This window comes from Neophocaena asiaeorientalis, unplaced genomic scaffold, assembly GCF_003031525.2.
Source record: "Neophocaena asiaeorientalis asiaeorientalis breed wild unplaced genomic scaffold, Neophocaena_asiaeorientalis_V1.1 scaffold589, whole genome shotgun sequence".
Lineage (NCBI taxonomy): Eukaryota > Metazoa > Chordata > Mammalia > Artiodactyla > Phocoenidae > Neophocaena > Neophocaena asiaeorientalis.
The window spans coordinates 511,078-531,796 of NW_020172683.1; the positions used below are offsets into that span (position 1 = coordinate 511,078).

At 39.9% G+C, this 20,719-nt stretch overlaps 1 protein-coding gene across 4 annotated transcripts in view; it reads right to left on the minus strand.

Annotated features, from left to right (window-relative positions):
* The window catches only part of DNM3 (dynamin 3), a 556,874-nt gene that overhangs the window by 329,465 nt on the left and 206,690 nt on the right, over positions 1 to 20,719 (minus strand). For all 4 annotated transcript variants that reach the window (XM_024739835.1, XM_024739837.1, XM_024739836.1 and 1 more), the window contains exons 8-10: positions 19,941 to 20,076; positions 17,362 to 17,429; positions 13,752 to 13,890 (exon numbers count right to left, since the gene is read on the minus strand). In XM_024739835.1, coding sequence (XP_024595603.1) covers positions 13,752 to 13,890; positions 17,362 to 17,429; positions 19,941 to 20,076 — 343 coding nt within the window. The remainder of the gene's footprint in view (positions 1 to 13,751; positions 13,891 to 17,361; positions 17,430 to 19,940; positions 20,077 to 20,719) is intronic.

Here is a 20,719-nt window from a genome sequence, read left to right on the forward strand (position 1 = left end):
TTTTCCAAATTTTTCCACAACGAACATACTTTTTAAAAAAATTTATTTATTTTTGGCTACATTGGGTCTTCGTTGCTGTGCGCGAGCTTTCTCTAGTTGCGGCGAGAGGGGCCTACTCTTCGTTGTGGTGCACAGGCTTCTCATTGCAGTGGCTTCTCTTGTTGCGGAACACGGGCTCTAGGCGCTCGGGCTTTGGTAGTTGTGGCACACGGGCTCAGTACTTGTGGCTCGCGGGCTCTAGAGCGCAGGCTCTGTAGTTATGGCGCACGGGCTTAGTTGCTCTACGGCATGTGGGATCCTCCTGGGCCAGGGCTCTAACCCGTGTCTCCTGCATTGGCAGGCGGATTCTTAACCACTGCACCACCAGGGAAGTCCTAGAGTACTTTTATAACAATATCATTAGAGCATAGAAACCTGGCTGCCTTGGTCACCTCAAAATTCACAGCCCAGTGTGTTCATGAGATCACCAAACCATCACCCCCTTACTGAGACTCCTAGCTGAATCCTGAGATCTGTGCTCATTTAGGTGCTTACTTCATGAAAAACTTCAAGACACAAATGAAGCTTCCATTCTGAGTTTTGGAAACATTCTTCGGGGACAGTTCTATCATTCCAGAAGCCGTTTTATACTCTGAGAATACTGCAAGTTATTTTTTGTAAGGCCTATAAAAAGTCTCTAAGTATGGAAGGGATAGCTGATGAATACTTGTCCTTCTTCTTGACTAATGCAAAACTAGGTGGCACGTCTGGCACAAACCACTAGCCTGCACTAGGCCACCAGAGCAATTGTTCCTCTTCTGCACTCAGAGAGTACCCCAAGCTATCATTGCATACTTGCTTTTGATGATAGCCACACTAACATAGAACCACACTCCTGCAGAGAAGTGACTACACAAGCAATAGCGGTCTACTAAATAGGATGGGGATGGCAATAGCATTTAGAAAACGGATTATAGCAGATTATTTCTAAAACACCAAAGAGTGGCAATATAAATATTTATTCAGAAACTAAATACTTGATAGCTGAAGGACCACAGACTAGTATGCAGACATCAAAAAGTCAAGGAAAGGCCAAAATGATAAGAGCATCCCATGAAGTAGAAACATCTAAGAACCCTCCAATCTACTGCCCTTGGCAGGAGGATTGATTTTTTTGTGCGTACCTCCTGATCTTTCCAAGCTCAATTTCATCAGGAAAGGAACCCGCCAGAGCCATATTTTTGTATCTACAACTGAGAAAACTGGATGTAAATGAGCCTAAATTCTAAGTGGGATAAAATGGAAAGAGAATACACTAGAAGAACTGCCCTCAGAGAAATATTGAAGGGGACAGTAAGCAGGAAAGATCTAGGCATTACTGAAAGGCAGTAATGAAGCCAGTACAGTTTCTAATTGGTTGATCTTAAAAGGTTTGTAGGAGTGTAAAAAATGTTGTGGGAGTATAAAACTCAAAATGATGGTTTTAATTGCTGGCTCCCAAATGTAATGCTCCAGTCCCAATTCTTCATAATACATATAGGAAAAAGGCAAAAAAAAAAAAGTCCTACTGACATTCAGAATGACTTCTGAGTAGGCTTTCTGCCACTCATTTCATTACCTCATTCAGGAGAGTCCCTGGCTCAGTTTGCATGACATTCTACTTAGCTTTAACAGATACTCAGCTGATTGCTCACTTCAATTCCTTGCCTCTCTTCTACATCTCTTACTTAAGGTGCAATCAGTTTTCTCAACCACTTAAGTCATTATAATTTTCAATCTCTTTTGCTCTGGATGTTGAACTAAAAGCTTACCATTGTAAGAACACAATTTTTTGTCAAAGTCATCAAAATTTTAATCATGTGTGCCAAAATAATATTGACCTAGAAATCACCATCATTAGATTTTTATTCTTCTATTAATTATTTAAATATTCTGCAAATTGATTTATACAGGCTCAAGGAATTAAGGCTTTGCTATTGGATATAATAATTTTATATTCTTAAATTTATTTCACATCAGTCATTCATTTAACAAACATTCTTTGGGCACCACTATAGGCCAGCTCTGAGCTCGGTTTATGTCAAAGCACCTGATATTGGAAACCTCACAGTCTTGAGTGGCAGGTTGACTATACAGATAAATTGTTATGCGAGAGAAATATTTCACAAAAATCAAGGAGAAACACAAAGAAGTGGCTAAACCTGCTCTGAGAAGGCCTCAGAAGATTTGATGCTTAAACAATGACAGCAAAGCTTCCAGACAAAGCTAAACATCTATTAAATGATAAATTACTTCTAAATAGCTTATGTTAAAATTATGTTGAATATTCTTAAATAATAAGGAAGATTAAATGGAGTAATAATATACATGTATTTAGGAATCAAAACTTTAAGTATATAATTTTAAGAGAAAACTTTATACTTGTTTTGAGACAAAGTAGCACCATCATTTTTTTAAATACAAAAACATGTTTTAATAAAATCCAATATTTTAAGTATTATTTAGGGTAGTGTTTAATTATTTTGATGGGACGTCAATATAAAAATTTAATTTTAAGCATGGAGCACATTTTTCCCTAGAGGAAAAAAAATCACTTGAAAGACATTTCTACTCAATAAAAATATACACTTACAAAATGTATTAACCATTGATTAATCCGATCATGAGAGCCATACTATTAGGTATCTCTTGGAACAGGCACAAGGCCAGGCAAGATTCTATACCTTCAAGAGTAACTAGTTCAATGCCTTAAGCAAAGACTCAGGCTCTTAGGTAACCATCTGTTCACAGTTCCGTTGCAAACACCACTGAGAAAATGAACTAAAACCAGAATAAAATTTCTTTTATGTGCACGACTTGAGTTGATGGTTTGGCTGACCTAAAGATATGGGCTCTATTTTGATCAAAATGCTATAAACCAACCACTGTTGGCCATGCACTACAAACTCAGTAGCCATAATGATTTCACTGCTTATAAAAGCATGCAATAATTTTATTCTATTTATGTGAATTAAAATCTGCCCTTAGGGCTTCTCTGGTGGCGCAGTGGTTGAGAGTCCGCCTGCCGATGCAGGGGACAAGAGTTCGTGCCCCGGTCCGGGAAGATCCCACATGCCGCAGAGCGGCTGGGCCCGTGAGCCATGGCCGCTGAGCCTGTGCATCCAGAGCCTGTGCTCCGCAATGGGAGAGGCCACAGCAGCGGGAGGCCCGCGTACCGAAAAAAAAAAAAAAAAAAAATCTGCCCTTAAAACCCCTAGTGATTTTTAATTTGTGTGTAGCATAATGGTGGATTTATTCAGGAGATGAGAGAATATTTATTTGGGCACAACACATTTGTCACGAAAAAAGGAAAAACAGAAGTATTCACATTTACAAAAGTAATCAAAAATGAGAAACAATTCTAGTAAAACAGGTCAAGAAACTTCACAAGCGTAAGTTGGAAAATTCTTTATTGAGGATTCTATATTTTAGGAGTGGCATATAGGAAGTCTAGGAAGATCTAAGTGAAGTTGGTAAAAAGGGGAAGGATGCCAGATCCCACCCGGGTGGCCTTGGGTAAAGTAGTCAGAGAGAAAGAAATACTGTTAGTCCTCCTTCTCCAAGTGGGCAAATCCCAAACCTCAAATATTTTCTACAAATGATGGGAGGAATGGTGAGCTCTGTGAAGGAAGAACATATATGGTAAGTTGATATGTTCTCCATTACATATCTGACATTATTTCTTCTAAACAAAGAAATGAAGAGAATGCTAGTGTTATTTAGCAGATGCTAAGGAATTAAAAGAAAAAGCCCAACTTTAAGTGAAATAAAGCTGAAAGGTAGTCAGAAGAGCCATAATCTCATTAAGTAATCAGAAAACATCCAAACAGGAGGGCAGGAGGGCATTGGTGCTGGGTCAAAACAATACCTGAAGACAATAACCAGGTTTTCATCACCACTCTTTCCACATTTATCTCTGGTAAACATTATTAAGCAGTTAAAATGGAACAAGAAAAATCATGCAGAAAGTAAGAGGAAAAGCAGGGGCCAGGGTAAATTATAAATTAAGAATTAATTGCAAAGATCATGAATCCTTTAATGAATTGTGAGATTAAAAGGTGAGATTACTATCTCTTGAATTTTAGTCAAGTCCCAGGACTGAATTTCATATAAAACCCAACAAATGATTCAAACTTTAATACTCAGCCTGATTTGAAACCTGAGTACCATGGCCCATTACATGAGGCATCTGCTGTATGAGAAGCACAGCACAGAGTGTTTGACTGGACAGCCAGCCATTAGAAGAGATGAAATGCAAATCTTTATGTACAGAGTGAAAACCAGAGCAGATCTATCCAGACCTAAAAGAAAATCCTATTTGAGCATGATGCTTTGTAGTTATTCTCTTTCATCCTACAAGCTTTCATGGAAGTTACTCAAATGACTACTTTAGCCAAATGGAGAATCACCTGCCAAGTCAATGAGACATGATTCATGTATTCAATTACTCATTCAATAATTATTATTGAAAACCTGGATGTTCAGGGGTTATAAACAGAGTAATGAGCTTAACAAACCAAGTCCCTACTCTCATGGAGCTTACATTCTTCAAGTCCCTTTACTGTCCAACAATCACAGCAAAAATAAAAGACGTATGTAGTATAATTCATGTGGTCGTATGTGCCACAAAGAAAAACAAATTTGGTAAGTAGATGAAGAATGGTATGAGTGTGTGTGTGTGTGTGTGTGTGTGTGTGTGTGTGTGTGTGTGTGTGTGTGTGTTCGAAGGAAACATGTGAAATTGCTGATAGAAAATAATAATTTTCTGTCAGAGGAAGACTCTGATTATGTGGCATTTGAGCAAAGACCTGAAAGAAGCTAGGATGTGACCCATGCAGACATCTCGAGGCAGAGTATTTCCAACACTGAGAATGAGAAATGCAAAGGCCCTGCACCACATCTCCTTGACCTGTTGAAGAAACAAGGAAACCAGTGTAGCTGGAGTGGACTGTGGGGAGGGAGATGGGGAGGAGTTTAGAAATGAAAAGGAGCAAGATCATTCAGGGCCTTGAAAGCTGCGGTAAGGTCTTTGGATTCACTGCTTAGTTATGTGTATTCAGGGTCAGATATCTACTTACCTAACATGCCACAAAACTCAGCATTTCTTCTAACAGCACTTTTTAATGAAAAAATCTTTCCCAGTGTTTCTATTAACCAACTAATGTATCTTTTTTTATTTCCTTGCAAACCGTTTTTTCTTTTTTCTAAGCAGGGGGAAAAAAAATCAATTAATTGGTATGATGGTGATCCAAGAATGTGGCTTCCCAAGAGGCCAATAAATGGCACAGTTGCTAAACTGTGGTTAAAAAAACAAGATGTTCCTCTCAGTGCTTCCTGCAAAAAAGCTCAGGACCCTGCAATGAAGCACTGGAGAAGAGGCAGTAGAGAAAAGCAGCTGAAAGATGATGCCCACCAGAAAAATTCCAAAGTTGAGATGTCCCTGGAGTGAAGCCAAATAGCTCATAAAGCTCTAATGTCCCTGTCTTGTCCTCCAGTGCCCCAGAGACCACAGTGAGAAAACATGCGAGAAGAAGTGCATTCCCCCAGGTTAGCTTTGTGCCTTGTTATCTGAACACACATAAATCCCATGTGTTTCACTGATGTTTATTTATGTGGCTTAAGGAAAAGAAAAGTTAAGTATTTTACACATAAGAAATTCAACATGAGCAATTGTAAGTGAAATTATTGTTTTAAGTTTATATATTCACATATACATATTCTTATATATATATATATATATATATATATTCACAATACAGTGAGAGTAACTATACATTTCAGATTGCCTGGAGCAGTCTGGGTTTACTCATACTATTCCAGTGAAAGTATTGATAGCTCCCCCTTTTAATCTCAAATCTGTGTTGGACAATAAATTATATGGTTACTTTATCTATGGGCTGTGTTCAAAAGGGGTCAAATAATTAAGTCCTGGCATACTCAACTTTAATTAGGATTATTTTGCTTTACAAAAGACTTGAATTAGACCAGTTTTAAAGTAAAAAAAAATTGAAGGTAGACATAATAAGGCCAAATATCAAGAACATCAAATTGAGGAATAAGGAAAAGGATAGATACTTGAAAGAAAACCTGTCCAAATTTTATCATTTTAAAAGGAGTGACTAGAGGAAGTGGCAAGGTGGTAGAGTAGAAGGACATGAGCTCACCCCTTCTTAACAAAACACAACTAACTACTGAACAACCATTGACAAAAAGAAAAAAGCTGAAAACTACCAAAAAAGATATCCTACATCCAAAGACAAAGAAGAAGCCACAATGAGACAGTAGGAGGGGCACAATAGCGATAAAATCAAATTCCATACCCGCTGGGTGGGCGACCCACAAACTGGAAAATAATTATACCACAGAAGTTCTCTCACAGGAGCGAAAGTCCTGAGCCCCATGTCAGGCTTCCTAGCCTGGGGGTCTGGCAATGGGAGGAGGAGCCCCCAGAGAATCTGGCTTTGAAGGCCAGCAGGGTTTGATCACAGGAATTCCACAGGACTGGGGCAAACAGAAACTCCACTCTTGGAGGGTGCACACAAGGTCTCATGCGCACCAGGACCCAGGGGAAAAAAGCAGTGACCTCATAAGAGACTGGGCCAGACCTACCTGCTAATATTGGAGGGTCTCCTACGGAGGTAGAGGGTGGCTGTGCCTCACTGCAGGGACAAAGACACTGGCAGCAGCAGTTCTGGTGAGTACTCATTGGTGTGAGCCCACTTGGAGGCTGCCACTTCCTCCCCAAGACCTATCCCCTCCCAACAGTGCTGGGACGCCTCAGGCCAAACAACCAACAGGGCAGGAACACAGCCCCACCCATCAGCAGACAGGCTGCTTAAAGTCTTCCTGAGCACAGCCCTGCCCACCAGAGGGACAAGACCCAGCTCCATGCACCAGTGGGCAGGAACCAGCCCCTCCTGGCAGGAACCAGCCCCTCCTCTCAGGAAGCCTGCACAAGCCTCTTAGACAGCTTCATCCACCAGAGGGCAGACAGCAGAAGCAAGAACTACCATCTTGCAGCCTGTGGAAAAGAAACTGCAATCACAGAAAGTTAGACAAAATGAGACGGCAGAGGAATATGTCCCAGATAAAGGAACAAGATAAAACCCCAGAAGAACAACCATGTGAAGTGAAGATAGGCAATCTACTGGAAAAAGAATTCAGAGTAATGATAGTGAAGGTGATCCAAGATCTCAGAAGAAGAACTGGGGGAGGGATAGATTGGGAGTTTGGGATTGACATGTACACACCACTATATTTAAAGTAGATAACCAACAAGGACCTACTGTATAGCACAGGAAACTCTGCTCAATATTCCAAAATAACCTAAATGGGGGAAGAATTTGAAAAAGAATAGATACATATATATGTATAACTGAATCACTTCGCTGTACAACTGAAACTATACTCCAATATAAAATAAAAAATTTTTTAAAAAGGAGTGATTAAAATATTATTTTTAAACCAAGTACAGATTTCTTTGCCATCAGGATAACTTTAAAATATCTAAATTATTAATAAGTATTTATAGAATGTCTCATGTAGGATTAGTCAATGGGTTAGGTGTCAAAGATAAGATAAAAGACCGCTCTTTTTTGAAAGGAGCTTATCATCAGCAAGAAGAGGCATTCACCTAAACAAATAAATTACAAACAAATTGCAGTGCAGTATCATAATTGTTATGATAGAAGTAAACACAGGGTTACAATTAAAGCACTAAGAAGGGAGTGAGGATGGAGACCAAGAAAGGGCTCACAGAGGCCCTTCAGGAAAAACGATGACTGAGCTATATCTTAAGGAGACTCTAAACAAACAAAATCACATGTACAAATATTAAAGGCACAAAAAATCTTTGTGAATAGTGCAAATCACTTAGAAGGGCTGAAGCAAGCAAAAAGTGACAATGGATGTAGCTGGAGAGTTATTCAGGGATCAGATGGTGAAAACTAAACACAATCACAAATGATTTGAACTTTCTTAAGGTACAAGGAACCACTGAATAATTCTGAGGGAACAGGCAAAAAATATGTGTGCGTATTTTAGAAGGGCCATTTTGACAATAGTGAGGAGGATGAATTTGAATATGACCAGTCTAGAAGCAGTAAGATCAGTTAGGAGGTCACTGTAGTAATTTAGTTTGTGGGGGGAAAAAAAAACAAACTGTTTAGAGCCTTAAGTAAGAAGAGAAGGTAGTTGCAGTAGACTGTAGAGTAGACAGTTTCAGTTAAGAAGCTTGAGCTGGTGGTATAGACTTGGGAATCAACAATGTTTTAAGTGATAGTTGAACTATGGGAGATATGATCTGCCAGGGAGAAAGGAGAGAGAAGAGAAGGAAACCAGGAGCAAGTTCTGGGGGACTCCAGTGTTTAGAGGCAGGCAAATGTGGATAAGCTCTTGAAGGAGACGGAAGAAGAATCATGAGAAAGATGGAAGAGAATCCAAGAAAGAGAGGTGTCAGCTTCAAAAAGAGAGTGGAATTCAATATCGGGAATAAGTGTCCCTTCAATTTGGCAATCGAGTCTCTGGTTAACCTTTACCATAATTATTTCAATAGAGTGGTGGGTGGAAGCCAAACTTCAGAGGGTTAAGGAATTAACTGGAGATGAGACAGTAAAGATATACCAAGCACAAACTACTTTTTTCCCCAAGAAGGTTGGCCATGATGAAAAGGAGAGGAATAGGACAGAAGACAGGTTTTTGTTACTTATAAGTCAGGAGAGACATAAATATATTTATACATTGACTTCTTTTAAAATGTGACGGAGAAGGCGATGATTCAGGAAACAGAGGAATCCAGAGAGTAAGTTCCTTAAGTAGCTGAGAGTACAAGTAGAAGCCCAGCCCTGGTCAGGATTAATACTTCAACAGAGACAGAGAGAAGGATGGGCATGGCTGGGAATACACATAGGTTTGGGGGCTAGAAATTAATGTTCCCATTTATGGCCTGTATTCTCTCTGTGAAATCATTACTGAAAGTGATGAGCAAAGCATCTTGAAAAGAGTGTTAAAAGTTTAACGTCACTATGGTGGAGAACATTGCAAGTCACTAATTAATGAGATGCTGAAGACAATGGGTATATTATGTGGCACTAATCCACACAGATAGAGGGTTGTCTCCAAGCTCTTCAGCAACCTGGGGGAAAGGGAGATAAAACACAAATAGTAAATTCGACCAGCCTTAGAGTTTTAACAGGTGGCAAAGTTAATCCAAGAGGAATTAAAGTAACAGATCAGAAAGTTAAAGGTAAATGCACTGCTTGTCAATTTATTGCCTCTCAGCTCCAAATTCAACCTGCTTGCCCACTCTGTGAAAATAATCCTGGGCCCTCTAAGTATTTTTCCTTTGCTGGCTGGCACCAAGTGAAGTTTTGTCAGGAGAGGCGGGGCCTGGAGAGACACTGAGGGAGGAAAAGGCAGACTAAAGCAGGCTACTGCAGTACAAGGCAGCCACTGTCCCCACCTTGAACAGTTTGCAGCAGAGTGTCTCCAAGGAGACACCTCCCCATGGACACCCTTTCCCTCCCAGCACAGAGGGCAGATTTCACTGCAGCATGACACTACGGCAACTTTTCTGCCACCCAGTGAGCCACATCCAGGCCCACTTCAAGGAAGTCCCAGTCTTAGCCCTGGTCAGGGGCCCTCTTTCCTGGATGTTCCCCTAAAGGTGGTACCTTAGCATCTGCTCCTTACAGCTTCTACCCCTATATTCAGTTGTTCTCTTAACTTCTTACTAGCCAATCCCTCATTCCTCTAAGCCCATGTTATAGTTAATACATTTTTTAAAAAATTTATTTTGTTTATTTATTTATTTTTGGCTATGTTGGGTCTTCATTGCTGCACGCAGGCTTTCTCTAGTTGTGGCGAGCGGGGGCTACTCTTCGTTGCCGTGTGCGGGCTTCTCATTGCAGTGGCTTCTCTCATTGTGGAGCATGGGCTCTAGGCACGCGGGCTTCAGTAGTTGTGGCATGCAGGCTCAGTAGTTGTGGCTCACGGGCTCTAGAGCACAGGCTCAGTAGTTGTGGCACACGAGCTTAGTCGCTCTGTGGCATGTGGGATCTTCCCGGACCAGGGATCAAACCCGTGTTCCCTGCATTGGCAGGTGGATTCTCAACCACTGTGCCACTAGGGAAGCCCTTAATACATTTTTATAGTAACTGTTCCCTGTTCAAACTGCTGTGTGGTTTCTCTCTTCTGATTGGACCCAGACTGATACAATGGTCAGGAAATATAATAAAATCCGGAAGAAACCGGTAGCTAAGAAAAAAAAAAAAAGAAGCCAAAGGTCTGAAGGTCTCTGAGTTTAAAGACTGGTTATAGGGAGAGTAAAGGAGTGAGAGAGCTGGAAGGGTTGGACCCTGTGGCAGAATTTAGGTATAGAGAAGAACTGCTCTCTCCCTTCCTCCTCCCCAGCACCTTTCACACCTCACTCATAAAGTAGGAACTTCCACCAACATTTCTTCTCTCTTGAGAAAGTACTACGGGAGAAGCCCTTGTCATTTTCGTCACCTCGCAGGAAAGAAAAAAAAAAAAGAGAAGACAAAAGGAGACCTATGAGCCCCTGACCTGTGTTGGCTCACAGCTCTCTGCTTCGTGGAGCAGGTGCACTCCATCACTGCTCACTGTAGAGGCCCGTAGGTGTGAGGTTAGCCAAAAAACGCTGTGCTCCTTCTGGGTGCACATCTCACTCTCTCCGCCACTGTGGACTCTGAAGTTAATGGCTGGAAGAGGAAGTAACGGGAGATTCCCACTTCAGCAGGAAATCCCAGCCATGTTTTCCAATCTAGATTTATCAGCAGCAAAGCAGATACTAAATTTCAATTCTCCTTTAAGCTTTCCTACTAATTTTCCAACTGACTTACAAGCTAAAAGAGGGTAGAAGGGGGTAATCAGTGCTCTGAAAACCCTAGATTTAGAGTTTTAAATTTCTGAAGAATCTTTTGGTAGAACATTTGTCCACCATGACAGGGACTGGAAGAGGTCACAAGGAGTGTGATGCTAGTGTGGAATGAATGGAGAACCACTGCAGTCAAAGATCTCCAAGAGCAGCAGCTGCTGGGTGTTGGACATGACCTCTACTGAAGTCATCCAAGTTGAAGGTGAATTTAGGATGGAGAGGAAAAATGTAAGCCAAGTTCTAAATATCTTGATGAATACAAGGCAGTGACCAGGACCTGATGGTGACAGTGAATAGAAGAGAGAAGGGTGGCAGAGCTGGTAACACCCGGGCCTTAATGGAACACTTTTTATAGGAAGGTGAAGGAATAATGTTTGGAAGCCACAAATGGAGAAGTACACAAATGTCATGCCTGATCCAAGCCCTAAGATTCTTTGAGTTTGGGCCAATAAATATCCTTCAGTGAAGGGAGCTGAAGGGTAAACAATAATCTCAGGGAGAAAGCTAGGTTTTATTTAAGGCAACATATAAAATGTTTTGAGAAGACAGTACAAATATACAACCACCACTGGTCTAGAGAGCTTAATGGAAAAGGAGGTTCAAAGGGTGAAAAGCAAAGAATAAAAGCCAAAAAGCGTCCAGGAAGAAGCTGTCTCGTCCCATGCCATCGGCACCAACTGTTGGTTTTCCAGTAAGCTGGATACAATGGGAAGTGATAAAAAAAAAAAAAAAGATTCATACATACCATAAACACTTTATATAACTTAAAACATAAATGTACACACATGTGCCAATCTTTTGATGTGAGGCCAAGGCCTGTTCTCTGCATATGGATCTGCTGATTGGAGTTATGTGTCTTCTGTCTTACATAAACCACATCCTTCATCTGTGATTTCCAGTTTTGCTTTCTTTAAAGTGGAGGGGAAACATAAAGACACTCGGGAAATCATCTGAATGCAGAGCCCATCTAGATTTTTATCACCGCCCCCCCCATATACTTTTAGCCTTGTCCTACCTACACGTAATCAATTGCAAAGCTTTTGTAGCTAACCTTTATTAAGTCATTCCAAAGCTGGATTTTTATGGAAACAAAATTCAAAGTCTTTCCTGCATTTGATCAATTTATTTACTCTTCACTTAACCTACATAATTAAAATAAGAAGGAAAACTAGCTAAACAGGTTTGAGGACAAACACAGCACAACTGGCTATTGGAAAGACCACTTAACTGGTGGAAGCAGGAATGCATGGGCAACCTAAAGAGAAGCTTTTGGCTGAAGAAGACATCTATGTGCTGAGGGCGGCAATCCATGTGATTAAATAGAGAATGCAGTTTCAGTTAGTTCAGCAAGTCAGTTAAGAGGAGGCCAATATACAGGTGACAAGACTAACTATATTTTGAGGTATAGGCAAGGACAGGAGGGATGTGAAGTATTATTAAATGGCTTCAAGTTTCCAAACGAAGAGCTGGCATAAAGACATTTTTTTCTTCCCCATGTGCATTCTTTTCCCTTTCCTCAGTCCCTTAATGCCTATGGCGTTTTCCTATTTTAGAGAAGAGAAAATAGAACTTTAAGGAACAAGGTAGAAGAATAGTAAGAAGTCTAGAGAAGGGATCTGAAGCTCCAGAGCCACTTCTGGGCCCCAAGCTAGTTCCACCTAACTCCTTTTCTTTTAGCATTGACAATCCTGAATTCCTAAATTTAGATTCCTTTCCTCTTTCACTACTTACACCTTTCCTTCATCTGAGTTTTTCTGTAAGGTAACTGGGAACCAACACTCATACTCATTCTCTCTTTCTTCTCACTGGTTTTTCAGGAATGTTACTCATAGTAACCATACAGAAAGGGAAGGGTAACAAAACTAACAAAATCAGAAGTATCTATACTTTCAAGAAATAATCAAAGTAACAATAGTAACTGCCATAGGGCTAGGCCTACCCTATCCTAACACCATCAGTAATTCCCTTCTTATATTTTCCAATACAGGGTACCCCTTTCATGTCCCTATGGAATGGATGGAATCCAGCACAATTCCTCCATGTTTCTCAGTGAAGAGCCCCCAGATTGGGAAGTCTCTTGCCCACTACCCTCCATCAATAAATATTACAATAAATATTACAAGGTAGGGAATATTGGGTGCTACTAAAAATGGCCATTTATAGATTAACCACCATTTACTGAGCACTTACTATGTTTAATCAATGTGTTAAGTGCCTCATGGGTTTCAGGCATCATCTTGTTTAATCCTCACTGAGGTGATATCATCATCATTATCATTATCATCATCATCATCATCATCTCCATTTTACACAGAAATTAACAAAAATATAAAGATTAAGTATGATGCTCAAGGTCAGACAGCAAGTAAATAGCAGAGCCAGGATTTGAATCTAGATAACTGGACCTCAGAGGCTGGGCTCTTAACTACTATACCACAGTGCCCCTTCCCAGAACATCCAGATTCAAGTGGAATTCATTTAAAATTTAGAAGAATTACCTTTTTGTTACAAACAATATCACTGATTCCTTCCCCCTAACAATTACTCCCATCCATGCATCACAGGAAAAATTGGTTTAGGGCATTCACTTAATTGTTCTAAAGTGATGTTTACCTGATTAAGACAACAACCCTATTTGGAATGGGGTGATAGAAGTCAATATGCCCATATATCATGAAAGCAATTCCCATTCAGTACTTTTCACAATCCTTCCCCTTGAGCAAACATACAACCTTCTATGACAAAGTGGAGAGTCAGGGAAAGAGAGGTATGTAGCAGGGTAGGAAAGATGGGTAAACCAAGTAGTTACTGGTTGCAAAGTTACATAATTCAAACTTACTTTTTTGGTACACTTCTTGACAGTGTTGATTAATTCTTGTATTACCAGATCTACACTCTTCAAGGAAGGCCCTTTCAGCTTTACAATTTGTTTTTTGACTATTGCTTCGAATGCCATGTCTGGAGTAAACAACCCTGTCCTGAACGTAAGAAAGAAAGCAGCACATTAGATATTTTAAATTGAATGATATTCAATACTCTTTTTAAAACTGTTTTAATTGCCATGCTACTTAAAGCATGCAAAAAGCCTAGTTTAAAAGTTACATAGTGATTTATTCTATCCACAGTATCATTTGTAATAATATCCTTAATACATTCTATAGGTGATTAACATTACCTAAAAACAGTTCCCAAAATGTTTTCAAGGCGCATAATGTGACCCTCAATATTTAACTGTCAACTCACTGGTTCACAGCAATACAAAGGAATGCTACAACAGAAATGGTGTCCTAAATTTACATTTCTATTTCTAAAATATTCCAAAAGCAATCCTCTCTTCTCCTTCATGGAGTAGAAAATTATCTTCACTTTCTGAACACTGAAATAGTAGCATTCCTGGACTACACAACATATTCTTTCCAGGAGAGCTGTATTATAGTGAGCTCAGTGGTTCCCAGTTTGAGGTCCTGGGGTGCTGAAGGAAAAGGAAGGCAGTTAAGTGGAACTAGCTTAGAGCCCAGAATGCCTAAATTGTGAATTTACAAAAATGACAAACAATAACCAAAGTAGCAAGTATCTTTTCATTTGGATGGAATTAATTCAAACTGATGTCATAACAATGTTATTCTCATGCTGTACAGAAGCTCAGGAAAGCAGGTATGTGTATGCATGTGTGCGTGTTTCATAAAAAAGTAAAAAATGATTACTCATATTTAAACAAAAGGTCAATGGAGAAAAGCTACAATAAGAGGGATCCTGAACCCTGATATATGCCATGCCCAAAGACGTGCAGGCTCCAGATGTTGGTGGTTGATCCTCCCCATCCTAGACCCTCCTCCCTCCCCCTTATTTGGTTACCTTCTCTTCCTGAAACACTCAGTCTTATGGTACCTCTTTTGGGAGAATTCTCTTTTTTTTTTTTTTTTTTTTTTTTTTTGGACCGGATGCGCAGGCTCAGCGGCCATGGCTCATGGGCCCAGCCGCTCCATGGCATGTGGGATCTTCCCGAACCCGGGCATGAACCCGTGTCCCCTGCATCGGCCGGCGGACTCTCAACCACTGCGCCACCAGGGAAGCCCTGGGAGATTTCTTTAACACTTCCATTTTAGCAGCCTTATTCTATGTCCCTTCTTATTTACTTAGCACCCTGTGCCCACCTCCATTTCTAATTATACTGTAGTAATCATATTATATTGTAATTGTAATTTCTCCACTTTGGATACAGAATAAAATCCACATTGTTTAGTCTGACGTTAAAAATTTTCCCGTCTGTCCCTAATCTTCCTTTGAGGTTATTTTCCTCCTTCCTTTCATGAACGCTATGTTTCAGCCAAACCAGACCATTTGCCTTTCCACAAACATATTCATACTAATATTTTATGTCTTTTCCTTCATGTATGATGTTCATTTCACCTTTCCCACAATTTCAGCCTGTCCAAATCCCACCTGTGCTTCAAAGACCAGACCAAAAATAACCACATCCTACAGCTCGCCTCCTCCAGTCCTGCCGCTGACTAGGTCTTCCTTCTCTGAATCCCAGCATCCTACTTTGCACTACAGTAGCCTGAGCACATATTTTAGTCTTGTTACTACACTGGTAGGGAGAGTCGTTATTGTCTTTATCTTTGTTTTCCCCACAAGGAGGGATCCCTTGCTCATCATTGGCACTCAGTGTTAGCAGAATGAAGAAGGACCATAAGGTGGGTCCCCAGTGGGCAAAGATGCTTTCTATTATTCAAATATCTAACAGAATCAGTTGGGAACAAAACTCTTCAAATTAAGTGTATTTAAGGGCATAAATAATCACACCATTAATATGTCATATACTCAGGACATTGTGCACTTCTTATCATCTTATAGGCAAATGTACTCCAGAATAATAGTAACAACCAATCTCTTCTGTTGGTATGCATGTAAATCAGAAACCTACAATCCTGAATTACTGAGCTTTTGCAGTTATATTCAACGAAAATGTAACTGGTAAGGAGTTTTAAAAGCCAAGTAAAACTACTGTATTTGATTAAGTAAAATACTTTATGACCCACCCCCACCACAAAACGTAATTTGGTTCCACTGCATTTATCAAATCGGTATGTTCATATACTAGCTCTGCCCAGCTAAAGAGCAAGACATAGTTTCTGTACGAAATGTATTCTGGATTTGACGGACAGGGAATAGAATTAATAGGGAACTAGAAACCCTGTTGAAGGTTAAGAAAAAAAACATTGGATGTGGTTATAGATGTTGTCTCCTTTTCACTTTGTGAATGCATATTTGCCCATACTATTTGAGACTTGTAGAGGAGATTTTCTAAATTTTGTAAGGATAGATACTTCAAATGTCATAACTCCTTTGGAAAATCACCCATCACATGCACACTCAGGGTCAAGTTTTGCTCTCTCAGCCTCTGTTCCCAAAATAGTCTAAAGTTGGCCCTATTGCAAAAGCTGAGATACAACTGGCCAATGGACTGGGGATCCCTCCTTCATGTAAGATGATCATGAAGTAGGCAACCTGTTTTCTTACCTTGAATTCAGGATGCCTCAATTTAACATATGCTCCATTACATTGTATTTAGCCCTCTATACATGAACTCAAGAAATGTGTGTTTTAAATCCATTTATTTTTTTATCAATTATTTTTATCAATTCATTTATTTTTTATCATTTATTTCTGTAATGAAAGTAAATGAAAATAATCCCACTTCATACAAGGGTGAATTCAGGTACAAGTTCTCCTCCCAGCCTCATGTCCCTCCGCTCTCCTGTCTACATTCCTAACTCCAGTCCAAATGTATGGCTTCCTGCTCCACGAATACGTGCTGCCTTTTGCCACCTCCATGCCTTTGCTCACATTACTCCCTCCACTTTAAGCCCCCTCTTTTCTCCTCCAGCCTCAACAGTCTCCCTCCTCTCACACCTCATTGCATTGCCACCTACCCCATACACACACAAACGGACACACACACACACAAAGCACATGTATCCACACAGACACCTTTGCTTGCTGAAATCATTCTTGTTCTCAAAACAGGCAAGGTGTGACTCTAAAGCAACCACCTTCATTAATCTTTCCCAATCTTGCCCCATAAATCCAGCCAAAATTAATCTATTTGGTCTCTGTGTAAGTAATGATCACTTATGAGCAAGTCTGGCCTCTGTCCCTGAAATACAGAGCCCTGAAGAACAAGGTCTTGTTCATCAGTAAATCCCTGATTGTTCAGAGCACAGTGCTGTGAGGGCAGAAAGGGTTTTTGTTTTTTTAATTGTAAACAGACAGTATGCCAATACTAGAAATTACCATTGAATCCAAACGAGGATTTCCTATTTCTTACTCCCACCTCTATATTCTACTCTGCTCAGATGATGAAAAGGCTACTTCACTAGCCATTCATGAACATTAACTTTTTTTAGTAGCTTGAACTGAAGACAAGGAAAATGTGAAGCACTTGCCTGATACCATGTATGTTTTTGATTGCATAGCTTATTTCTCTTCGCAGTTCTTTCTCATTGAACTCCATCTGCAGATGCAAAATGAGCCACAGTTATGACACTTAATTCCTTTGAATAATAATATCGTTGAATATTAAAAAATGAGAATAACTTGACTCCATTATTAATAAAGACTCATGTCTTTCCTAACCTAAACCCAGATGGTCAAAACATCTGTTTATATAAAGTTCAAGGCAACACACACAGAACATTAGGGATTTCTGGGAGTTTTAGTGTAGCGGATTTTAACTCTGTTATAGATAAGGAGTGCTGTGCATAAAGGATGACTTCTGGACATAAATCTGGCTATTCATTTGAATATATAATTCTTCATTCTTTTGCTGAATATAGTAAATGTATTCATATATGAATGCATAAATAAGAGTGTCACCTGATGTACAATAGCAGTCCAGCTGTGCTGAGATTAACAATGGCTGTCTTTTCTCTCTGGCCATTTTAACCATCTGAGTTCAAAGCCTCTTTAAAAGAGGAAATTAATAATATTTTGCCAATCCAACACAGGATAGAATACTGTATAAAAATTTCCCATAAGTTCTAGGTATCTTAAATTTATTTGGAAGTAGGATCAAAGTGTCATAGAGCTTAGACCTGGAAGGGACATCAAGAAAACATTTGATTCAGCCCCTAACTTTTGAGATTTGGCCTCTCCAGCCTCATTATCTGTCCATTTCCCCCCTCACACTTTATGCCATAGAGCAATGAACTGCTTTAGTTCCACAGCTCAGCCTTTACCATTCCACCCTTTCTGTCTGGAACAACCTCTCCCTCGACTAATCCCACCTCTTCCTGCTTAACTACCTGCTCATCCTTCTTAAGTCAGCTCAGAAGCCAGCCTCCTTTACACAGTCCGGCTGGGATTCATGTCTGTGGGCCTTGTTTCCATAGCACCCTGTGTTGAAGTTTGTCACTTTACCTAGCACATTTTAATGAAACTGTCTATTTACCCATCTGCCTCCCACATCAAGAAATAAGCACCCGCCTCTGTATGTAAGGCAAGTAACATAGTCCCTAAAACTACCTAGCTGCCTATTGGGCATTTCAAACTGAACATAACCAAAACAAAACTCTTGATTCATACTTCCACACTGAACTTTTCCTCAGTTCCCCTCATCTGATGGGCACTAACACTTGCTCAATTGTGCCAGCCAAAACCTTGGGAGTCATCTTGAATCTTCTCTTTTTTGCATCTCCCATATCAATCCAACCCCCATTGACTCTACCTCCAATATCACAAATCCATCCACTTCTCTCAAGCCTCTCTTCTGAGGCATTTTTACTATAAAGCTAAAGAAGTTTAAGTTTCAGGACTTCTCCCTTGCATAAGTTCCTTCCAAGACGCGTGTCTGTGTTTATAATTTTGTATTCTTCTCCTTCAAGGGGTTCCCCAAAATTGTATAGGCTTCAGGCCCCACAGAAAATGGATCCACCCCTGCTCTGGCCCTACTGTTTAACTCACCTTGTCTCCTTCAGTCCACTCTTGCCCCTTAACAATCCAACCCACACAGTGTTCTTTTAAAATCACCAGCCAAATCCTTAAAACTCTCCCCTAACTTTCCATTGTTAAATGTAAACACTTCACAGCAACACAGAAAGCCCTGTGTAAACTGGGCACTTCCTTCCTCTGAATTCATTTTCTTCCCCCCCAACCCATTCATCAGCTCTACCCCAGCCTCAGCTGTTCCTCACCTGCTGTACAGGTGCTTGTTCTAGGGCTTTGTCCTAGGCTTCCTGCCTTGAACAACCTTCTTCTTCCAGATACTTACAGGTGGCCTCTTCATGCCATTCAGGTCATGCTTTAAAGGCCCCATAGTCAGAGAGACCTTGTCTGAATATTCCATCAAAACTGGCTTAGCCAATGGGGAACTACGGATAATTGTTTCCTGGTAGTGCCTGAGTTATCTACCAAGTTTTACCATTTGTATTTTTCATAAAATGTTAATTCCAATGTGCTTACACTTATGTTCTACTTTTTTAATTATGTTCTTATGTGAACAGTTTCTGATTATTAGTCTTTAATTTTTTTCATCTTATATAATCCAATAAATTAATATTCCATAAAAAAATTTTAAATAAATGTTAGCTCTTATGCTTGACCAAAAAAAAAGTGGCTTATGCAACTCCCCTTTCTCTCATATTATGTTACATAATAATACTTGATACTTTTTTCCTTTTTTATTTGTTAATTTTCTGTCTTTTCCCACCAGACAGTATCTCTGTCTTGATCCCTGGCATGTAGACCACTGGTACACAGTCGGTACTCAAGAAATATTTTTAAATTAACTAGACAACAAATAAACCAATTAGTCATTGTTGAATTACTGAAATATCATTAGATCCCATTAAATAAAATCAGAACCATCAGTAAGAAAATAACTTCTCTCCTAAATCTCATTACCTGAGTATGGAGCCTTTGATTAAAGAAAACCACTTACCACTCATATAACATTTGATGAAAAGTTATGTAGAACAGAATACAGAAATGAAATGAAACAAAAGGAAAAATAACATTTGGTACAAACCTTTACTATCTCAAAAGGGAAACGTTCATGGAAAATACGATTGATTTTAGCACCCCCTGAGAGCTCCAGGGTATCTACTTGATCCCCTGACCCTTCAATTCTCTTCTCAAAGTCCACAGCGAATTGCTGAACCATCCTATAATTGTGAAAGAGAAATAAATTCAAGTTAAAGTTACAAGGTTTCGCATTTTTCATTTTAATTTGCTATGGTTAGCAATTCTTTTCCTGGTGTTCTTAGCGGCACCTACTGGCAAAATTAACATTGCACTCTATTCATTACTCAAAATGTAACTATATGAAATACACGTTACTAAGATTTATTTCAGACATTTAATTTAAAATATATATTTTAAAAGTAAGGAACCAAGATGGCGGAGTAGAAGGATGTGCTCTCACTCCCTCTTGCGAGAACACCAGAATCACAACTAGCTGCTGGACAATCATCGACAGGAAGACACTGGAACTCAGCTGAAAACATACCCCACCATCCAAAGACAAGGAAAAGCCACAAGGAGACGGTAGGAGGGGCGCAATCACAGTAAAATCAAATCCCATAACGGCTGGGTGGGTGACTCACAGACTGGAGAACACGTATACCACAGAAGTCCACCCACTGGAGTGAAGGTTCTGAGCCCCACGGCAGGCTTCCCAACCTGGGGGTCTGGCAACAGGAGGAGGAATTCCTAGAGAATCAGACTTTGAAGCCTAGTGGGAATTGATTGCAGGACATTGACAGGACTGGGGGAAACAGAGACTCCATTCTTGGAGGACACACACAA